Source organism: Corvus kubaryi, unplaced genomic scaffold (genome assembly GCF_017639235.1).
Source record: "Corvus kubaryi isolate FWS band 111438036 unplaced genomic scaffold, C.kubaryi_AGA036_p1.0 76, whole genome shotgun sequence".
NCBI lineage: Eukaryota > Metazoa > Chordata > Aves > Passeriformes > Corvidae > Corvus > Corvus kubaryi.
This window is the reverse complement of record NW_024582063.1, coordinates 7,715,210-7,735,410: the sequence shown is the minus strand read 5'-3', so window position 1 is coordinate 7,735,410 and position 20,201 is coordinate 7,715,210. Positions and strand designations below refer to the sequence as shown.

The window sequence follows — 20,201 nt, the reverse complement described above, 5'->3', positions numbered from 1 at the left end:
TCCATTAAACTTCCATCTGTTATATAATACCACACTTATATAAAAGCTGTGCCATGCAAATGCCTATACATTTTTTTTGGAAAAACTGAACCTGAAACTTTTCTTTTTTCTCTTTATTAGATAAAGCCAAGAAAACTGAAGTAGTAGAGATTTTTTTTAAAAAGTATTCAAATATACTACCTACCTTTATTCAATAAACAAGAAACTAAAATTAGAGCAAAATTTGACAACGTTTTTAGATGTTGTCTGTAAAACCGGTCCAGTAAGTCTGTACTTTGGATTTAAATGCCCTAGCACATGTAATGGGAATAGCTTTGAAACTATATGTTTTAATTATTTATTAGAATGTGTTTTGCATTAAAGTTTTTATACAAGATTGGATTAAATTTTACAGTATTTTCCCATGGCTTAAGAACTGACACCACTGTTGTTACTTGACTATCTGAATAGTTTAAAAATACATATACATGAGAATTCATTGGACTGTCAGCCATGGAGCATTACTAATTTCAGCTGACACAAGACTTAGTCAAAAAGGAACTGTAAAATAAACAGTCCGTTCTCTTTGACTTACCAGCTGTGTTGTGCTGACAGTTATCACACACTCCGCCACCGCCTCGGTGGTGTTCCTGAGGAAAAGGATCCATTGCTAAGTCATAGTGGCAGCTTTCTGCATGGCTGTAACACTGACATGGTTTGCAATTATAGGCATGAACTTGGTCACCTGGACGAAAAGGCTTGTCATTGTACAATGGCGAACAGTGATCACACTGAAATAAATCAGAAAGAAAAGAAAATGCTGCTTCTTAGACGTATTTCTTCATCTCACGAGTTTACTATTATAGTCTCTATGTTTGTATTTTTTTCTATGTTTTCCCCAATTTAAATATTAATAATATTGGGTTTAGACAAAAAGTGAGGAAGCACAAAGGGAAATAACAAACCCAACATTTTTAATTATTATTTTAACCTTTTAAAGTAATTTTAAAAACAGAGTAAAACCAAGTAAAGTGGGCAGAAGATCAAAATGTTAAGAATTTAGATATTCAACACGGGCTAACATCCTGAGACTCAGATTTACTCAAACCTTTAAAGATGCAAAATGGTGTTTGCTGTGTTTATGGCACAGAAGACATTCACCTAATCCATCCATTTGGATGCATTTTAAACAATGTCTGTTCTTGTAATTTCTAACATTGTAATAGCTGTAGTTTGTACTACTATCATTTGACCTCAAGAGTGAAACAAAAGAAGCAAAATATACTGCAATCATAAGTTCAGTCTTTCAGAAGGAATTTAAATGCTTCAAAATAAGTTGCTTCTGTTAAGCATTTGGGTAACATTTTTTTTGGGGTAACTTCCTTCTTCAGTTTGAGAAGCATGCTCATCTTTCTTCATGGCTGTCATTCCAAGCACAGTTATAATTATTTATTAATGTGTCTATATCACCTATACCCTGAAAACTAGGAAACTGTACCAAAGTTTCTAAACTGTTTCACTCAAAGCTGGTGCTGGGAAAGCATCAACTGTGTGTAAAATAAACTGAATTAAAAACCATAAGCTTAATATACTCCAAGAATTGCAGACCAGTCACAAATTATAACAAAAGCCACTTGGGAGAGAAAATGAAAGCAGAAGAATTTATCTGTTGAAATTTAGTTTTAATACACGAAATAAAAAGTAAGCAATAAGGCAGCAATAACCAATGGACACTTTTCTAATCTCTTCAAAACAACAGAAACACACAGTATCACCACAGTGAGAAAAAAAAGGAGCTTTCAGGATGAAAATTAGCAGGGTTCCACTTGAGACTGAACTCTGGCCTTTGTTTATCAGAGCAATCGCTGCCTAATCGTGATTATCTCATTTTAAGTGCACTAAGGGCAACACCTTGACTATAACTCTTCACAAGTCACATAGCTCAAACTTATTCAAGTCCTTCCCTGGTTTACATCCATCTCCCCTCTCTCTCCTCATTGGGAAAAATCAGCATCACACAGCACCCAACAACATGAGACAGGAGGGTTCATTCAGGCATGGCACAACTTGGGAAGCACAACAAAGAAACAAGCTACCAGCCAAGCTATCCAGCTCATGCAGCTCCCTCCTCCCAGCATGTCTATGGAAATATGTCCTCCTTGAAAGGAAAACAGTGCAGGAATAGCTACCAACCTGCCAGCCCTGAGTTTCCATTTGTGCATGGCCAGCCACACGGCAGCTGAAAGCATTCATCATCTCATTTCAGATTTAATCTTGGATCAGTTACTTTTGCACACCTGTGCTTGCACCTATTGTTAAATGACACACAAGCATGAAGGAGTAAGAGAGAAAAAGATGGCATCTGATTACATAGCATGGAGCTTCTATGAAACATCTCTTGTTCTGCGACTTTTAAAACTTTGACAAAACTTTAAAGAATTGTATAATTACTAAGTTTGGAAAAGACCTTTAAGATCACCAAGTTCAACTATTAACCTAACACTGCCAGGTTCACCACTAAACCACGTCCCTGAAAGCCACATCTACACACTTTTAAACACTTCCAAGGACAGTGATGCCATCACTTTCCCTGGGTAGCCTGTTCCAATCGCTGACAACCCTGTCAGAGAAGGAATTTTTCCTAATATCCATCGAAATGTTCTCTACTGCAACTTGAGTTTATTTCCTCTTGTTCTATCACTTGCTATCTGGGAGAAGCCATTGACTCCCCCCATCTACAACCTCCTTCTAAAAGTCTTGGCAAAAAAAGCAGCCATTCAGAAGTTGGCAATGAGTGTGAAACATTTGTTCTTCTAGCAGTTGTCACACCTTCATGCAACAAAAATGAGCACTGGTTCCCCCACCTCACCCTGCTGTTTGTCACACCTTTATTAAATTAAGAATTGCATTTAACTTCCAGACCTCCAGGGCTGAAGTTTCACTTTTGGTAGCATGATGATGGCCTGAGGCCATCTTCAGGCCTTCATTCACCAAATCTAAACTCTGCATTTGTCCCAAGCATAGCAATTGCGATTTGCAAATCGAGAGATTTGGGGTCTGGTTCTTGGCTACCACATGTAAAATGGATAGGTACATTTCCAAAAAAGCACTTGACAAGGTCTAGCAGATTTACAAAGGATGTTAATGCTTAACAAAACCTTTCTCCATAATTGTAAAACCCAGAAACATGTCATTATTCTCAGTTACAGCTAGGCCCTCCAGAAAACATGTTATATATGTGGTTTTCCCTTTGGCCAATAACAAGCCTGCCTTCTTGATATACAGTATCTGAACTACCCACCTTTTGTGAAAAGTTTCCTGAGAAAACATCACATGGAGCCAGGTGGCCAAAATACCAAGCTTAACTTGGCCCAATTCATTAGTCTAAAACTACGATTAAAAACTGATTTCCAATAATTCAAGATTTTTTTTACTAAAATTATTATTTTAAAATTTAACTTCAACATTCCTGAACCCAGCATACTTACAGAAAGATCACCAGTGACTTCAGCCTAAGCCTTTATGTACCAAGTTCATTTTTAGGCCCTAAGAATTCTGAGAACAGTGCCTCTGAAGAAATAGTCAACAAATATCCAAAGAAATACTTCAGAAGGCAACAGTAACAATACTTTAAAACTCGCAGTAAGTCATGATTAACTAGAACCTTCTACTCCAACACTTTTTAAATATCCTGCTGCTTGCCTCTCAAGGGCATCCTTTTTTATATCTATATATTTTATGTGGAATTAATTTCCTTTTTTTCTTTTTGTAACCTATGTAGGAGTTTGCAGCCCACACTCATCAAAGCTCAGTTGCAATAAACAGTGTACATACACACCTACAATACTTATAAATATGCTTCTGTAGTACACATTATCAAAAGTACACTATTTTAAAATCTGATGAAGTGATGCCAAGGTTAGATTGCCACCTTCTCAGGCATTTTGAAATGCTGACTTGTCTTTGAAAAGCTCCATTATATTTAGCACCCACATCCATGCTGCCCTGGAAGTGTTGACTGTAATGGGGTAGCTAATCATATACAATTTTTTCCTACCTACCAGATCCTCTTCTGTATCCAACCACTATGCTTTTACTCCATTTCATTTCCTTAGCCAAATAAATATGGCTTGTAGGGTATACCTATTTTGGCATAGACTGCTCTAAAGATAGTCTTAATTTCCTCATGGCTTTCACCAGCACCCTCACTACAGCATTTGACTATCTACCAAGACTACATGTGAACTACCTCTGTCTCTTGTGAACTCCCCAAAGATCAAAGAGCTTTTAAACTTAAAAGCCAGGTTTTACTAGGGGAAGAAAAAAAAAAAAAAAACACCAAAATTAGAACATTCTAAGTAACTCCAAGGGACCAAGAAGGACAGAATAAAAAAGAAAGGTGTCTTAGGGACTCCATCCCAAAGGCTCCATGTACCAAAAAGTGCAATTTTTGCTGGCTTGCTTGTTTCTACAAGCGAGAACTCTTTTTTATTGAGTATAATGTGGTTAATATTTACAGCTCCTCACGTACTATTTATGATTGATTCCAACATCTAACATGATACAGATTGACCTTTAACTAAGGTTTACATAGATTCCTTCTGTAACAACATAAAAAGTCTTATTTATTCAATTCTTGATAAATCAACATATGCCATACCCAGTTTCCAGACCTCAAATGTTTAAGACCATTATTTGCATGGAAAACTCTGAAGACCTGAAGTTTTTACTGCATCCAGTCAATCTCTCACTTCCATTCATATCTTCTCAAGCATTTGTCAGAGTTGTTTTATTAATTTAAAATTCTATTTTCTATTATGATTTCTATAATTATTCCTGTACATTTCACCATTACCTCTCTCTAGTAAGTTCTATATGATCGATTTAAAAGAGGCTCTGAGGTTGCAATGTAAGGCTGACCTTGCTTGACTGTCTTGTTCTTTTATGTGCTGTTTCCAGCTTTTCATGTGACAGCTTGGAAAGTTTCTGAACATATTTTTATGTTCAAGTCTACAAATTAATCTTTGCATATAGATGTTAACAAAATCTGGACTCCACTCTCGGTCCCTCAGTTTCCATTTGCAAAAGGCAGAGCTATTTCCCAAAGTTGGACCCAAGGCATTTACAGAATCATTTGTAAATGAAGAAGCTGAACATTTTTTTTCATAAAATGAAAGACAAGCTTTGTGAGGATTAATTTCCTCTTTTTTCATAATCTTGCCCCTCAACATCTGCAAATAATTCTTAAGCAACCCCTTCTTCCCATCATCTCAGATTTCATAGCAACATATTTCACCATCATTCCTCACCAAAATGGAACTTAGGAAAAAAAAAAAAAATTCCATTTGGTATGTCAAATTTTATAACATAGTGATGCAAGTACCTAGACTAAGATTACTATTTGTAACAGTTATGCAAACTTTTCATTTCTGTGCTTTGCTGCACAGCAGCTAGCCAGATTGTATATGCCAGATAAATTCAAGATGGTAATTTTAGCTGTATTAAGTGTAAATGGGACAAAAACATAATCTGCCATATGTAAAAAGCTTTTCAAGGATCTCTGATTTCTGGTCCAAGATACTCAAAAACCCACCCTAAACTGAAAAACTATCTTATAGCTCCTCAGTTCTGGTGACTTACTCACGGCTAGCACAGAACTGACATTAAAAAAAGGCTGCTTGCTGATACTGCTCTTTCTTCTCAAAAATATTTTCCTTTTCTCTACCAAAAAAGTTATAGTTGGAACCTTGCTTCATCAAAGGCTGACTTAAAGCAAAAAAATTATATAAATAAATAATTTTATTTTTACAATTCCTAATTCACTAGGGTGGGAGCCAAAGGAACAGGTCTAAATCTATAAGACAGAGTTTTATCAGTGCCAATGATAGTCAAAAATCAGGATGGATTTTGGTTTTGCTGTTAAGTGCTAGCCCTACCAAAAAAAAAAAAATAAAAAATCAAAATATTTAAGCTGTTTGGATTCCATGTAAATCTTTGATAAAATTCAAAGTATTTAGTTATATATTTCCAAATACTAATTCTATTACTACTGCTACTTTATTTCATATTTAATAGATACCGACACTGTTATTAAAGAATGAGAAAAATAATTAAACAGCAACCTTATTGTACTCTGAATTGATACAGTTAATTCAAGCACCTCAGTTATAGTTACAATGCCTATATGCCAAATCAAAGATGTGACACTCAGTGGAACAACACATTAACATTGACAGGAAATATCTGATAAGGCAGATACATCATTAAAATGAATTTGGTTTGTTTTCACAAGGTAGCATAAGTCTTGCAAGAGTGCTTGGTGAACTTCCAGATCTTATTAAATATTTATAATTAATCCTTACAAAGTAACATTTCACAATGTGTGTTCTAATTAAAGGGACACTGTCAGCTTGAATTTTTTTTTCTAATTTGACCCATCTAAAAACTCAAAATTTCTGTTCAAGTCCCATTTAGACTGTAGATCCTTTTCCTTAAGAAGCGAGAAAACTTAGATCCCCTATGAAATTTTACAAAGATCTTTCACATGATCATAAGCACTATATCAAATGCTCTGAGGTTACTTCTCCTCACTCTGTTCCAGCAAGCACAGACTGCTTGGGGGTTTTTTTGATATGTGATTAGTCTCTCGTTTGCTACTGCTGTTGCTATTCCACATAACGCCTTCTTAATTTTTAGAAAGGCTATTTCCAAAAGGCATAAACATAGCAAGGAATATAACATGTACTCACAATGGAAACCTAACATTCAGTGAGATTGAGGGACTCATTCCTTTAACGTAGCTCACTCCTTCTTAACCTCAACTTCTTTTCCTTTTTTTTTTTTTTTTTTTTGAGATAAATAATTAATCTAGGGAATCTTTTCTTTGAGCAAGTTCTTTCTACTCACACATCATGGTTCTGCTTTTGTTAAGTTGTATGTGAACAGCTTCCAACAAAACCAAAGTCCGCATGAAACAAGTGCAAAGTGGTACCATTATCTTGAGCTTCCCTCTACATATTTATCTAGAATACCATGACTTATAGTAATCAACCCCATTTTGGTTCTTCCATGGCCAGGAATTATTAAACTGTTAGGGGAAAAAAAAGGAAAAGTATGATTTTGCATTTATGCTGCTTTGGATTGCATTATGGACCACTTGAACTGTCTCCTTTCAAATGAAACTAAATTGGAAGCTGAACTCCAGGACTTTGCCTACTCCATTCTAACTACTGAATGGGTCTGGAGTCTATAGGAGCAAACTAAAACTACCATGGAGTAGTACCTTATTTCTACAGGACTCTTGCTAGTTGCTACAGCAGGCAGAGACAATCTTTACTAGATGCTCACAGTCTAATCTCAGGTTTGCATCTAAAGTTTGAAAGTGGCATAATCTCTAACAAGAAATCAAACCCCTGAACACAACACTCCTAATGGTCTGTGGTGGAATGGCTTTTGGTGAGGATGGAGAGTGGAATATATCTGTTTCATTAATTGATGCAAATCTGCTACAGAAAGCTTCCCTATAAAAGACAAGGCTACACACACATATACATACTCCTTCCCAGGACTAAAATCCCAGTGTTGAGGCTGTTCATAGGTGGCACAGATAGACAAAGGAGAGACTCACATTATTTCCTTCTGTGTAGCTTTCCTTGACGCATAGGCACCTGTATGGTTTCATAGCTGTGTCACAATCATCAGCATGGCCATGGCAATTACACCTGAAAGAACAATAGGTAGTGTCTAAAGTTCAAACATGAAAAAACATCTTTCCAACAATAGATTACACAGTCAAAAAGTCAATTTTGTGTATTACATAGTCTGGTTCTTTATTAAGAACAAATAAATGTCACCAGAATGTTCTTAGGTGAAGTAAACTACAAAAGACTACTTAATATATTTTTAAGCATCAACAATTGCTCTTCAAGAAAATAAAAATGAACATGTAGTAGGAGCTACTCTTGCCTTATATGATATGTAATGAAAACTGTATTTCAATAAGTAACATCAATATGTAAAATTTTATTAAATAAATTATAATTATTCATCAATATTAAGACTTCCAGTTCATCTCTAGTTTTTCAAGAAATCTTAACCATATCAGGAATAATTTTGCATTTTAACCCATTTTATCTCAGTTAAAATGTCCATTTCTTAATAAAATAAAATCTGTGTAGAGTCTTAATTAATAGCCAATAACCATACCACTCTACCTGAAGGGCTGCTCTTCTGGAGGCATGGCATAGCTCTGCAAACTACAGCTGAAATTATTTTACTGTTATATTGTCACTGAGATAAAGTTCTTTTAGTAAATGCATTATCATAATACATCTAAAACAATAATCAAAATATATTAATAACACAGAAAATTTTACGGTAAACATGACTTCTAACAGGGTGCTTTCTCTCAAAATGAGAACTACCAAAATAATTTCAGGAATAATAATACTTACAAATCTGCACCATATGCTTCTTAGAAACTATTTCATTGCCAAATTTGCATATTATTTACAGGGCATAATTAGTCCTTTCACAAGACAGCACACTTATCATATACAATAAAGTTGTCAGTCACAGATAATACAACAGTTTTACTGACAGCTACCCAATTTTGAAAGGAAAACTCCAGCTAAAACAAAGAATGAGCTCTGCATTGACTGTTAAAATTGCCATGTCTGAGAATCTATAGCTTGGAAGAGTTACTAAAGTAAAGCAGAAGCCATCATTTCAATCATAAGCCTTTGCTTAGAGGCATTGGTGATTCTAAGGAAAGGATTGCTTTTGACAGATTTGTGTAATAAGTATAATTAATTGTAAAATAACATGTGAGCAAACGTTTTTAAAAAACAGGACACCAGTCATTTCCAACTGGATACACTACTTCAGATCAACTTCCTTTCTCAATCATACATGTAAAAGCAAAACAAGTTGATCAAATTTTAGGCAGGTCCTTACACACTGTGCACAGCTGTAATAGCCACAGGCAGTGCTAGGTATGGGAAGAGTCATGGAACACTTACCTTCCACTGACTGTAACTTCATTAACTCCATAGTACCTATGCCTAAAATTGACCCAAGGTTCAGTAGTGTGATACTGGCCGTGGAGATGAATCCTCAATTGCGTAGCTTTTACAAATTCTTGGAGAGATGGAGTATTATAAAAATCATTGTAACCAGGTCGGTGATTTGGTTCCGGGGTAAGAACACTGAAAGTTAGATTACCACGAGAATAGGGTGTAAAGCTGTTTAAATAGAGAGGAAAACAAATTAAAATCAAAATACTACATATTTTACAGATTCTGTCTTTTACACCCTGTTTCTCAGAGAGAGTCTCAGCTGTCCATGGTGGTTTCATGCTTCCTGGGTAAAAATTCTTATCTCAGTGGATTCCCAGTCATCAGAGTTCAAGAAGGGGAAAAGAATGTCCTCTATATGTCTGTTTTGCCCTAAACTACCATGCTCCTCTCCAAACCTAAAGTTTCCAATTAAAAAAGTAAAGCCTTTAGCAGGCAACTTCAAAATATGATTAAAGTGTGACTGATACAGTGACATCTGCACACATTTTCAAAAAGTTTAACCCACTGTCCTTGAGAAATATGAACTAGGCTTGAATCACATAAGGAAATCATTCATTCACAATAACACAATAATTAATAGGCTCACATTGTTAGTAATATACCTGCTAAACACACATAAAAAACATACAGAAACAATTGCTATATTTTGAATTCCAGAGTCACAGGACCATATCATCTCACTTGATGAGCTAGCAGAGTTAGAAACACATGCCACCTTCCAGAAAGTGAAGTGCAAGAAAGTGAAGTGCAATTTAATGGAAAGCAGAAAGATTGAGAGTAAAGCTGCCTATTTAAGCCCAGAAAGGGGAAGGACAATCCTGAGAATTCAAGTAAAGCTGAGTAAACAAGTAAATATAAACTGCACATTTGCACAATTTGGTATGAATCACATCATGTTGGTCTATGTGCTGGGCAGAGTTTAGCCTCTGGAAGAGAGAAGAATGTCTGCTTATTTGCACATCTACATGGGATCATTAAAAATAGGTATCCCCACGTTATCACCTGGCACCTGACATGCAACATTCAAAAAATGTCACTTCAAAATATGCCAGTTTTTGAAAGATGAGATTTCTAGTTAGGCTAGGTCTGCTGAGACACGCTCCTCTGTCTTCATGAAGGATCTTTGAATTTCCTGTGCTCCTAATCCAGGTCAGTGCTTCACAAAAATCTCAGTGGAATATATCTGTAAGTTTCTCTGGATGATTATGTCTTCTCTTCCCCGCCACAGAAATTTAAATACAGTATTTTTCTTCCATGATGTATAGAACTGCAACGGAAATGTTTAGACAGGTACAAATGGGAGATAAACAACACCATGTTGGTATGGAAGCATCAGAAGGAACAGCAGAAACACTGTAAGGTTGATGGCAACTAGATAAGCAGGTCATCAAGATTTTAGAGCATCTACATGCAGTCTCTCAGGAAACCAGGAAAACAAAGGAGATTCTAAAATAAGGGTCAGCCAATATTCAGACTAAGCAAAGATTCAAGCCTCTGACAGGGGGATAAAAGACAGTGAGCAATTCCTAACTTACATAGGTGGTACAGGATGGAGAAACAAAAACCTTAATCACTTTCATTTCCTAAAGGACACAAAAAAGAGTCCATTCAGTACTAGCATCTGGTCACCAAAACAAGAACCATCAAGTTACGGTAAGGATTTCAAAGCCAAGGTCATTTGCCTTCCATGTAAACCCAGGGAATCCTGGACAGGCCACCAGGACACAAGGGCACTGGTGTCTAAATCCTGGACAGACAATCTGGACATGTCTTGGCAGTTACAAGTTTGTGGGTATGAGAGAAAGAGAGAGAAACAAGTTTTGTTTTACAATAAAATCCTCCAGGGAACTCTGTTACACTGCTGACATAAATTTGGAGCATTGTTTCCACAGTAACTCCTCTTTGAGCACACAGAATATTCACCAATATGTCTTATCATTTAAAGCTTTCCAAACATCAGCTGTACCCAAAAATAACTCATTTGTATCACTTCCTATCATCATTTACATTCTAACTGATGGTGAGAAACTGTGCTGCTTAGAAAACATTAATGGAAACAGTTCTTACTTCACTCCTCAGTTCTTTTTAAAAATTATACAAATACATATTTTTGGGGTGAAAGTGGTATTACACCCCACTTGGGTTATTTTATCCAAAAACATTTGTCTTAAGATATTTCCCCTCTCCTCTACCCTCTGGTCCATGTATCAGCAATAAAGCTCAGAGTCCTTTGCTGAAAAGTAGTGTAACTCAAATGACCATATGCTCCTCTCCTCAGAATTCTGAATTCCTGGAGAACAGACAAAGCTGCTGACACTTGAGAAGTCCTAGAAAGGTAGCAAAAGGGGAAAAAAAACCCAAAAAAGCTAAATGCCTACAGCACCTGGTAATGTATTTTCTCACTGATTTCCAGCCAAGTACTAAACAAGCCTAATACTGACCGGCATCTGAACTCAGGCAAGAGAGAATGTATTTGAATAGATGTAGTGGTATAGATTCAATTCTATATATATGTGTGTGTACATACATGCATGTGTGTTTAAAATGATAACATACTAACTATCATACATGTTATACACTAGATTTATGAAATGTTCATATTATAAAGCTTTAAATTTTCATATGATTAATTGAGAGTAAATGGGCTTGCAACATACTTCTAAAAGGCACTAATCCTTCTTGCCCCTCTTCCACAGTTTTATATTGGTTCTTGCTTAGAAAGATGAGAAAGCTTCAAGATACCATTTTCAACCCATTTCTTACATGTCTTGAATGAACACTAGCAGGGTTGAACAACTGGCTTTTGTACTTCAGTTTGGCCTCTTTCCTAAGCTTCAGAACAAGTCGCACTCCCAGAGATCAGAAGGCAGACTTTCACATTCACTAGGCAGTTTGAAACAATGTTGTATCAGCACCTTCCTCCACTCATCCTCTCAATGTTCTGTAATTCTACTGACAATAGCCATCAAAACACTAACACGTAAAATTTCAAAACTCTACCTCAAAAACAACAGAGGAATCAATTGTGTCACACTCATAAATGAGTAAAATCTGATAAAAATGACAGAAGACTTTTTGGCAAGCTTGAGTCAAAAGGTCATGTTTAGGATCTTTTATATACTCAGCAGTCCATAAAAAATGAGTGTACCAAATTAAAAGATTCTGTCTCATTGGGACATAGAAATGAATTGTGTCAGGATGTCACCTGTTCAAAGTATCTGTATTATGCAGATAATACCCACTCATACCTATGCATCTGAAGACAGTTGACAGAGTCTGGTTTTTCCAGAGATCCATTGTCCTCCATTCCAAAAATACTGCAATTTCTAGCAAAATACTGCCAATCTTCCCATTTTAGATCATCTCTTTTTTTTCTTTCAATTCTTACTGCTTCAGGGTGTGGGCTAAAGAACTGCAGTATAATATAGAATACCTACAAGAAGATAAATTTACGGAGTGATATTAATGGTTAAGTCGTAAAACAAGGAGAATATCAACTTCTTTTTTATGTAACTATACAGTCTGCTTTACCACTCCCAGACAGAAGCAGCCATATTTCACCCCACATATTCCCAACTAAAGCCAAAGAGAACCTTTTTTGTTGAACAAGCTCTTTGATCTCTCAGACACTATCACACAACTACCGACCTGTTGCATCAGAACTTCACTTTATCTCGAAGACCATTTGAAAATGCACTACACAGTCAGGTCCACAATTTGTTACAGCGACATTATTTAGGTAAAAATGAAAGTTGTAATTTTGTGCTGCCAAACATTTGACGAGTTGTTTGTCTGATAACAGGTAATTTTTTTTTTGAATTCTCCGTATTTCTAGCTCAGAATCTCATGAAATACCTGTGTTGTTTCAAAGAGCGTTTCAAAGAGCATTTCCCTCAGCATACTACTTAAGCAGAAATGTGTGTATTAAATAAGCAAAACCCAAGAATTTCACATACATTTAAAATAATTTTTAACTAAAGGATTAATTTTTACATATGTAGCCAAAGCCTGTCATCATATTCTTTCCCTTCTCACCATTAATATAAAAAAAAAAGAAAAAGGCCAGCAAGAATACACAGAAATTTGGTGAATTCCCTGTTGTGAATGCAGCTCCGCTACTGGTATGTCCCTCCTTCCAAGACATCCTGACACTCTTCAACAGGCGAGTGGAGTGCTAGATGCAATACAGCCTCTTCAGTAACCATGCCTGCCTATCATTGCAGGATAGGCAATGTATTGCCTTCCGTATTCCTTGGGAGGCTAATTGGCCACCTCCGGAACACCTACAAACAGAAGCACCCTCTAATACGTCAGTGTGCTTTCGATACATTAAATTTCATTTGTCTGCAGTCAGTTTTCTACCAGCATGTACAAAACAAGCACCTCAGGTTTTAAAAGAAATTAAAATTAAAGTTGAAATTTACAAAAGTGGAGTTTAAAGACAACTATCAGTTTCTAAGTATTGGTGCCTTCACACAGGATATCTACTCTTGTATATCTATTCCAGATCACTGCTCATTACAACAGGCACATTGAAAGAGAATGCCACAAACCATAATGCATCCCGTTGCCTTCTGCACTGTTATATGCCAATAAAGGAAACTTTCTTCCTGGTCCTCTAAGGATAACATTTTAAAGCATAAGGTTTGAATTTCTTCAAAATTGCAATGCAATGTTTACAAAAATCTTTTCTTAGTTTTGATTTAATAAATAGCAAACGTCATCTTCTCATTACCTGATACTGTCCATTTTGTAAATCTATTGTGATTGAAACACCACGATCCAGGCTTGCAGTATTAGCAAACACAGATGAAATCCAGGTGGTCCCAATGTCATTATCATTGATGTAGTAGAGAGGATGGGCTTCTGCATCCAGCCTCAGCACCCTGTCATTAGTTGTATCATCTGCACCATTAGGGATGCAGTACCTCTGTATCAAAGGGTGTACCCGGGGATGACTTCCAGGACAGCGGCATTCAGACTGGGTATGAAGATGAGGGAATTTTCCAGAGAATACTTCCAAAATGTCTCTGTCACAGCACAAATAATAATTGCATACATGACAAAAAGAACAAATGTTACTTTGTGCATCTAGGCTCATAGATTAAACAAAATTCAGTTTAGATTATAGTAGAAGCCCTAAATTCCTGAGTTAAGCTCATAAAAATGGGGCAATCAACCAGGAACGAAGCCCCCCTCAGGGTCTCTACATTACCAGTGGTAGAGCAGCAGGCACCTTCAGAAAATATCTGTGAAGAACCTCTCAGGAGCTTCTTTCATTGCTCCACACACATGGAGTTCTTCAGACACAGGGCACTGAGGGAAATGAGTTCTTTGGTGGGGTGTCTAAAGTTAGATAGGATGAATCCAGCCATTGATGCAAGGAGAAAAACTCTTAACATTTTATTGCAACATCATGTCTGACTCCAATCAGCAGTCTGGATCCTGTTCTTAAACACACCATAGTATCAATATACTGCCTATAACTACAGTAAAGTTCAATTTTTGCACTCAAATCCTCCGAAAAGACCAGCTTGAACAATACTATATTGTACCTTAGAAAACTTGGATAGAAATATTTTCACTTTTAACTAATTTTAATAAAAATGCCCACTTTTTTAACTGCAATCAACCTAGTCATGCCAAATCATTGAGATACTTCAGTTCCCTCTGACATCAGCAACTGAAATAGATACAAAGGTATGTAAGGCAGGCAAGTAAGCAGATATGAATGACATGGATAGTTCTTTATCTGCTCACCTCTGGTGTAAAGGAAGGATTCTGTGAGTCTAGAAGATAACTGAATTTTTATATTTCAATCTTATTACTTTTCCCATTTTCCTACTTTATCAGTAAGAACATAATTTTGTGTGCTTATTAAGCAAATAAATACTTGCTAGCTGCCACTACAACTTCCATAGAACCCAGAGTCAGGATCTTTTACACAGCCAGAGCCTCATTGATTGGCATGCAGGCAAGACTTTCCTTCCCAGTTTATCCCAGACAAACATTTTGGACCAAGTTATTTGTGGATATAAAACCAAATCGACAAAGACATCAGTAGGTCAAAACAGTCTGTAAAATACCTTCATTTTCAATTGTTAAGCTTTATTCATTTCACTGACCTAAACTGTAGTTCAAAAGATTTGACAAGCATTGCTCTGAGAAATACAACCAACATGATTTTCATAAAACTTGGAATTCAGATTCACATTAATACTTCCAATTCACAGAAGCTCAGTTCATCATAATGTCCTGCAGACAGCTGAGCTCCGAGGAAACTGCTCTACATCTTATTGAAAGACTATCATTAAGTAGCCTGAAGGTCTGCAGTCCTGAGTGTCATTGTGTGCAGCCTCCCCAGAAGCACCATGCAGACAAATAGGACCTGACTACTTCTGGCCAGCCTGAATTGACTGGATTAATCCAGCATGAGCTGGATAACAAAGGTAACATTTCTTGGTAATGTGCTAGGAAGGGAGGCTGGAGGGCAACAGAAATTGCAGTGGCAACAGTAGTTTGGCCTCGGGAACAGAGGAAGTCAAAGCAATTACCCAGGGCTCTGCGGGCTGAGGTAGCAAAGTCATTGGTGCCTTATGGTGACAATCTCATCTAGAGAGCAAGGGACAGTGGCACCTCGGGGCAGGGGTACACCAAGAATACCTGACATGGATACTGTGGGGAAGGGAAACCAGAGGAAAGCAACAGCTAAACACATGGAGCCAAGCTTCCAGCAACAAAGGCAGCGTGCTAATCAGTTGGAGTGCCTGTCCTCCTCATCTACATCACTGGTATTTAAGTGGTCAAAACTGGACTAGTCTGCTGTGCTCCCTTGCCCTACAGTTTACACGGAGCTTGGAGGAAGCTTAGCAAGTCTTATCCACCAGGACTAAGCTTATCAGCACACACTATTATGTCAGAATTATGATGAGTAGATAACACCTAGACAGTTTCTAAGCATTGAAATCTAGCAACTGGATCTACTCTCTGCAGAATATATACTAAGTCAGGTTGTAGCAAGGACAACCATAACAAGGAGAGCACATATTTATTACAGTTTCACTACATGTGTATACACACACCACTACACACATCAAGCCTACTTAAGCAACAGTTCAAAAGCAAAACATATTAATTTGTTGTATTTATTTTAACTCAAGATTTTTTATAATAATCTTTGAAATGAGGATCAGGAAACTACATCGTCATAAGAAATTATCTAAAGGCAACATCTGAAAAGCACTATACTTTGGGAAATAAGCATATTGTTATCTACACTTTGTTCTCGCCACACTCTTATTTTGTTACAAAAACAAAAGTTCTTTACCTGTTTGTAAGTGCCACTGGGTAAAATCGGAAATCTTGCATTCTTCCAACAAATTGCTCCAAACCTAAGAAAATACACTATAAATAATCTATTGAGCAGAAGGCAGCTTTGCATTGCTTGAGAGCACCTTTAATTCAGCACTCAGAAATCTCTCCTGCACAATTACCCCTCCTGAATGAAACCAGCTTGGACCTGGACAAAACTATAGAGGGCAGTGACTTAATTTTTTTGATAAAAAAGAATGATTTATAATAACTTTATAAGAACATTTTGTACCTATCTCTTTTCTGATTAGAGAGGTGGCACAGGCATCGGCTCATTAGACAGAAGTAATGAGCCAGTCCATGTGCCACCTCTAATTAGAGAAGAGATACAGTAGGTACAACTGTACCTATCAATTTATACAATAAAGATAAAAAGCATTTTAAAATATTCCTTTCTTTTACGTGATTATTAGCTATCCAGTATTCAAAATCAAAACCACAACAAAATACATTTCCAAATACAAGCTTTAAGAAATGGAGCACAGAATACTTTCTTGCCCAAAGCCACAATAAAACTGTTTATGTGACATATATTTAGGAGTTAACTTCAAATTGTGCATGTTCCTGAAGAGCAATAGTCAGTGTTCTTACACCTGCAAAGCCAAGAATTAGCGAAAAGCAATAAAACATCCCCCACTGTTCTTCAATGATCATGTCATGATATAGTCCATATAAAACTCTAGATGCAGATGAAGAGAAACTCTCAGCCATTACTAGAGGCTAAAATATTCTCATTCTGACATGGTTTACATGATTATTGATAGAACTGAAGAACACAGACAGCCAGAAACCTTCAGCTCTGCTCCTGACTGCAGAAAGAGGAGTGTAGTCTAGTGGCCACGCACAATTCCATTCTGAAACAGTTCCCTACATTTACTCAGAGAAACTATGATCAGAAATTAGCGGAATAAGTCCCTTTACATACACGTTTTAGCGAATGCAGGAAAACTTACCTAGATGCAGGAACACATAGATGTTTGGTAGATGATCATAATTTATTCTATCTTCAGACAGTCTTTTGAGAAAGCTAATTGTACAATAAGAATTTTCTTCTGCAGTAAGGTATTACTTCTCAGCATATAGATAACTTTAAATTACCCACACTCTTCTTTTAACCACATCATGAATATTTTATTTTGACTATCCAGTGCGTTCCACTAAAGTACTACAAGATTTACCTGTGAAGCTTTGTCCAATTTGCAGAATACCATCAGCATCAGTATCTGCAACTGTTCCCATAAGAGTCCTTGAATCAAAAGGTGTGTTATCATCTTCCCAGCCATTCAAGAAGAAACTAATTCGGCTGTGATGCACCTATAGAATCAATGTAAAGGGGGAAACACATGCTTTATCATGCAATCACTTTTATTTCTCTACTTTTTTTTGTCGATCACTGATTAACTGATAACATTACCTCAGGCTATTTGCTGTCTCTATTTTTGGTGCCTACTGAAAGCAGTTACCTCTTTTTCATTACTAGATCATCACCCAGATGCAGAGAGTATAAAATTTCTACACGAGTTAAATCAAAGAAGGAACTACAGTACAGGGATCTGGTGGAGTTGGAGGGGAAGAGCAGAAAAGAAGGGTGGGTGTGTTTCACAAGGTACAAGGCTGGTTTAGAGCTCCATCACCACTTCGGGCCATGGGCACGTGTTACAGCTGTCACAACTCTTCTCATACATCACTTCAAACAGGCCTCAAGGGGCTGAACACCATGCTCAGGATAACCAAACACAGGCCTCTAAAACCCCCCAAAATGCCTCCCTAACCCTAGCATGCTTCTTTCTACAAGGGCTGAAGGGAACAGTATAGAAAGTGCCTACATCTGCTGTACACCCACTGGGTAATTCCCTTACATCAAGGGAACCCTTGGCTAGGAATATGCACTCAGCCAGCACCCCAGGGTACTGTTTCCTGCAAGTGCTCCCTTCCCTGCCAATTCATTTTAAATCTGAGCTAACGTTCATAGAAATACTTTATGGCATTCTCCCAGCTCCACAAAGTCACAAGATGCTGAGCTTTTATAAAGTTGGGGGGGTTTTTGCATTAGAAATCTTTAGATTTAGGTTACCTAAAATTAGGAAAAGTTTAATAATATGGGAGCATCTTTCAGCCTTACATTTTGGGAAATTCAATACTCTCATTTAAAAATTCCAGGCCCTCACAAATGAAAACCAGAAGTATTGTGGCTATAGTCATTGCTATAGTCATCCCATTAATGAAGTTAATTAGAGAAACTAAGTTGGACTTATCTAAAACTTTTATTTCAGAAAGTGATTTATTTACCAAAAAAAAAAAATTACTTGGGTTTTAGCAATGTTTAGCTTGCATAAAGCTTTTTTCACATGAGAACTTGATAGATTTCAAATTTTGAAACACCATTTTGTTGCTGCCAATTTACAGAGCATTTTTTAAATTTTGCAGGTATGGATGCCTGGTGAATCATGTCTATCAAGGCCAATAAAAATAGAGCACTTTAGCCCACCTTGATAGTCACGCGAATCAAAACAAAATAAACCTGGAATTATTGCTTCCATAAGAACAATACCTATGTGAGGACATAGAAGGTTTACAAACCAGAATAATTTGTTGCAAAAAAAGGAAAGAGAACTTTTTTACCAGTTAACAAAATACCAGCTTGAAAACCACAATATAAGCACAGACAATACTACTCTGACAATAAAGTCTTTCAAATTTCAGACCAAGATAAACGGACACAATTATCTATAAATCTGAGCTCAGATGATCAGCATCAGTGCCTTGGGCAACATGAGTCTATCAGCATTTTAAGAAAGAAAACATGAAATAAGATGGAGGGGTTTGTTTGGCTTTTTTTTTTTTTTTTGGCTTCACACAAAATTGTACAAATGAATTTTTCCTCCTTAAACTGTACTTTCAAACATACACATGCATGCTGAGCTTTATTGCCATTTCCAGATTCAGTCAATATTTCCCAAATTTAGACAGGAATATTTATTGCCCTTCCACTGATGGAAATTTGAAGGCTATTACCATAATTACTAAGCCTTGAGATTTGTTCAAAAAGTTATTGCATATGAGTTTCACTGCTCAAAATACATCTCTCCATTTTAAATTATCTTTTGTGTTGACACATCAATGACCTAAATACAACAGTTTTTTATTTAATTTTAATTCAAAGCCCTCTAAACATCTGATGCCCTATTTGCAAGAGCCTAAGTATATGTATATATTGTGGTTACACTGCATTTTTTTTCTGCATCACGTTTTTTACAGCCTGTTACTGTCATTTGGTGTTTGACTGTTATCATCATAAAAGATACAGGCTTTTCTACTTTGTTATTTGTAGCATTATCTCATGTTTTACAACATCTTTGCACAACATGCCTGCACATGAAATATAACTAGTGAAAAGTTCTCAGTGGTATTAATGCATAAAAAAGAATGTGGTTCCATCTCTACTGTCTTTACCCAGCCAAAAGCTGATGAACAGCCAATTTTCCTTTATCACATTAGCACAGCCATGAGGGAAACACATTTGTTCTAGTCAGCTACACTAAAGATACTATTACCAATCTAACATATACATGTTTTATATCAGCAGTATTCTCAGAGTATGAGGGAGCCAACAATATATTAACACTAGCATGACAGTTTATTTAAGAAAAGAAAATTGTCTCTGTAGAGGGACAGAAGTTAGAAATGTATGGCTAAAGCTCAGTGTCACTGGTCTAATAAAGGTAATAATTCTTAAGCTTTCTTTATAGCAGGTAACACTCCTGTGGCAGCTCT

The 20,201-nt window shown here is 36.6% G+C and overlaps 1 protein-coding gene across 5 annotated transcripts in view; it reads right to left on the bottom strand.

Moving 5' to 3' along the window:
* The window catches only part of USH2A (usherin), a 322,330-nt gene that overhangs the window by 273,193 nt on the left and 28,936 nt on the right, over positions 1 to 20,201 (bottom strand). For all 5 annotated transcript variants that reach the window (XM_042051713.1, XM_042051712.1, XM_042051715.1 and 2 more), the window contains 7 exons: positions 17,606 to 17,741; positions 16,384 to 16,447; positions 13,792 to 14,086; positions 12,305 to 12,489; positions 9,000 to 9,221; positions 7,607 to 7,700; positions 575 to 770 (listed from right to left, as the gene is read on the bottom strand). In XM_042051713.1, the coding sequence (XP_041907647.1) occupies positions 575 to 770; positions 7,607 to 7,700; positions 9,000 to 9,221; positions 12,305 to 12,489; positions 13,792 to 14,086; positions 16,384 to 16,447; positions 17,606 to 17,741 (1,192 nt within the window). The remainder of the gene's footprint in view (positions 1 to 574; positions 771 to 7,606; positions 7,701 to 8,999; positions 9,222 to 12,304; positions 12,490 to 13,791; positions 14,087 to 16,383; positions 16,448 to 17,605; positions 17,742 to 20,201) is intronic.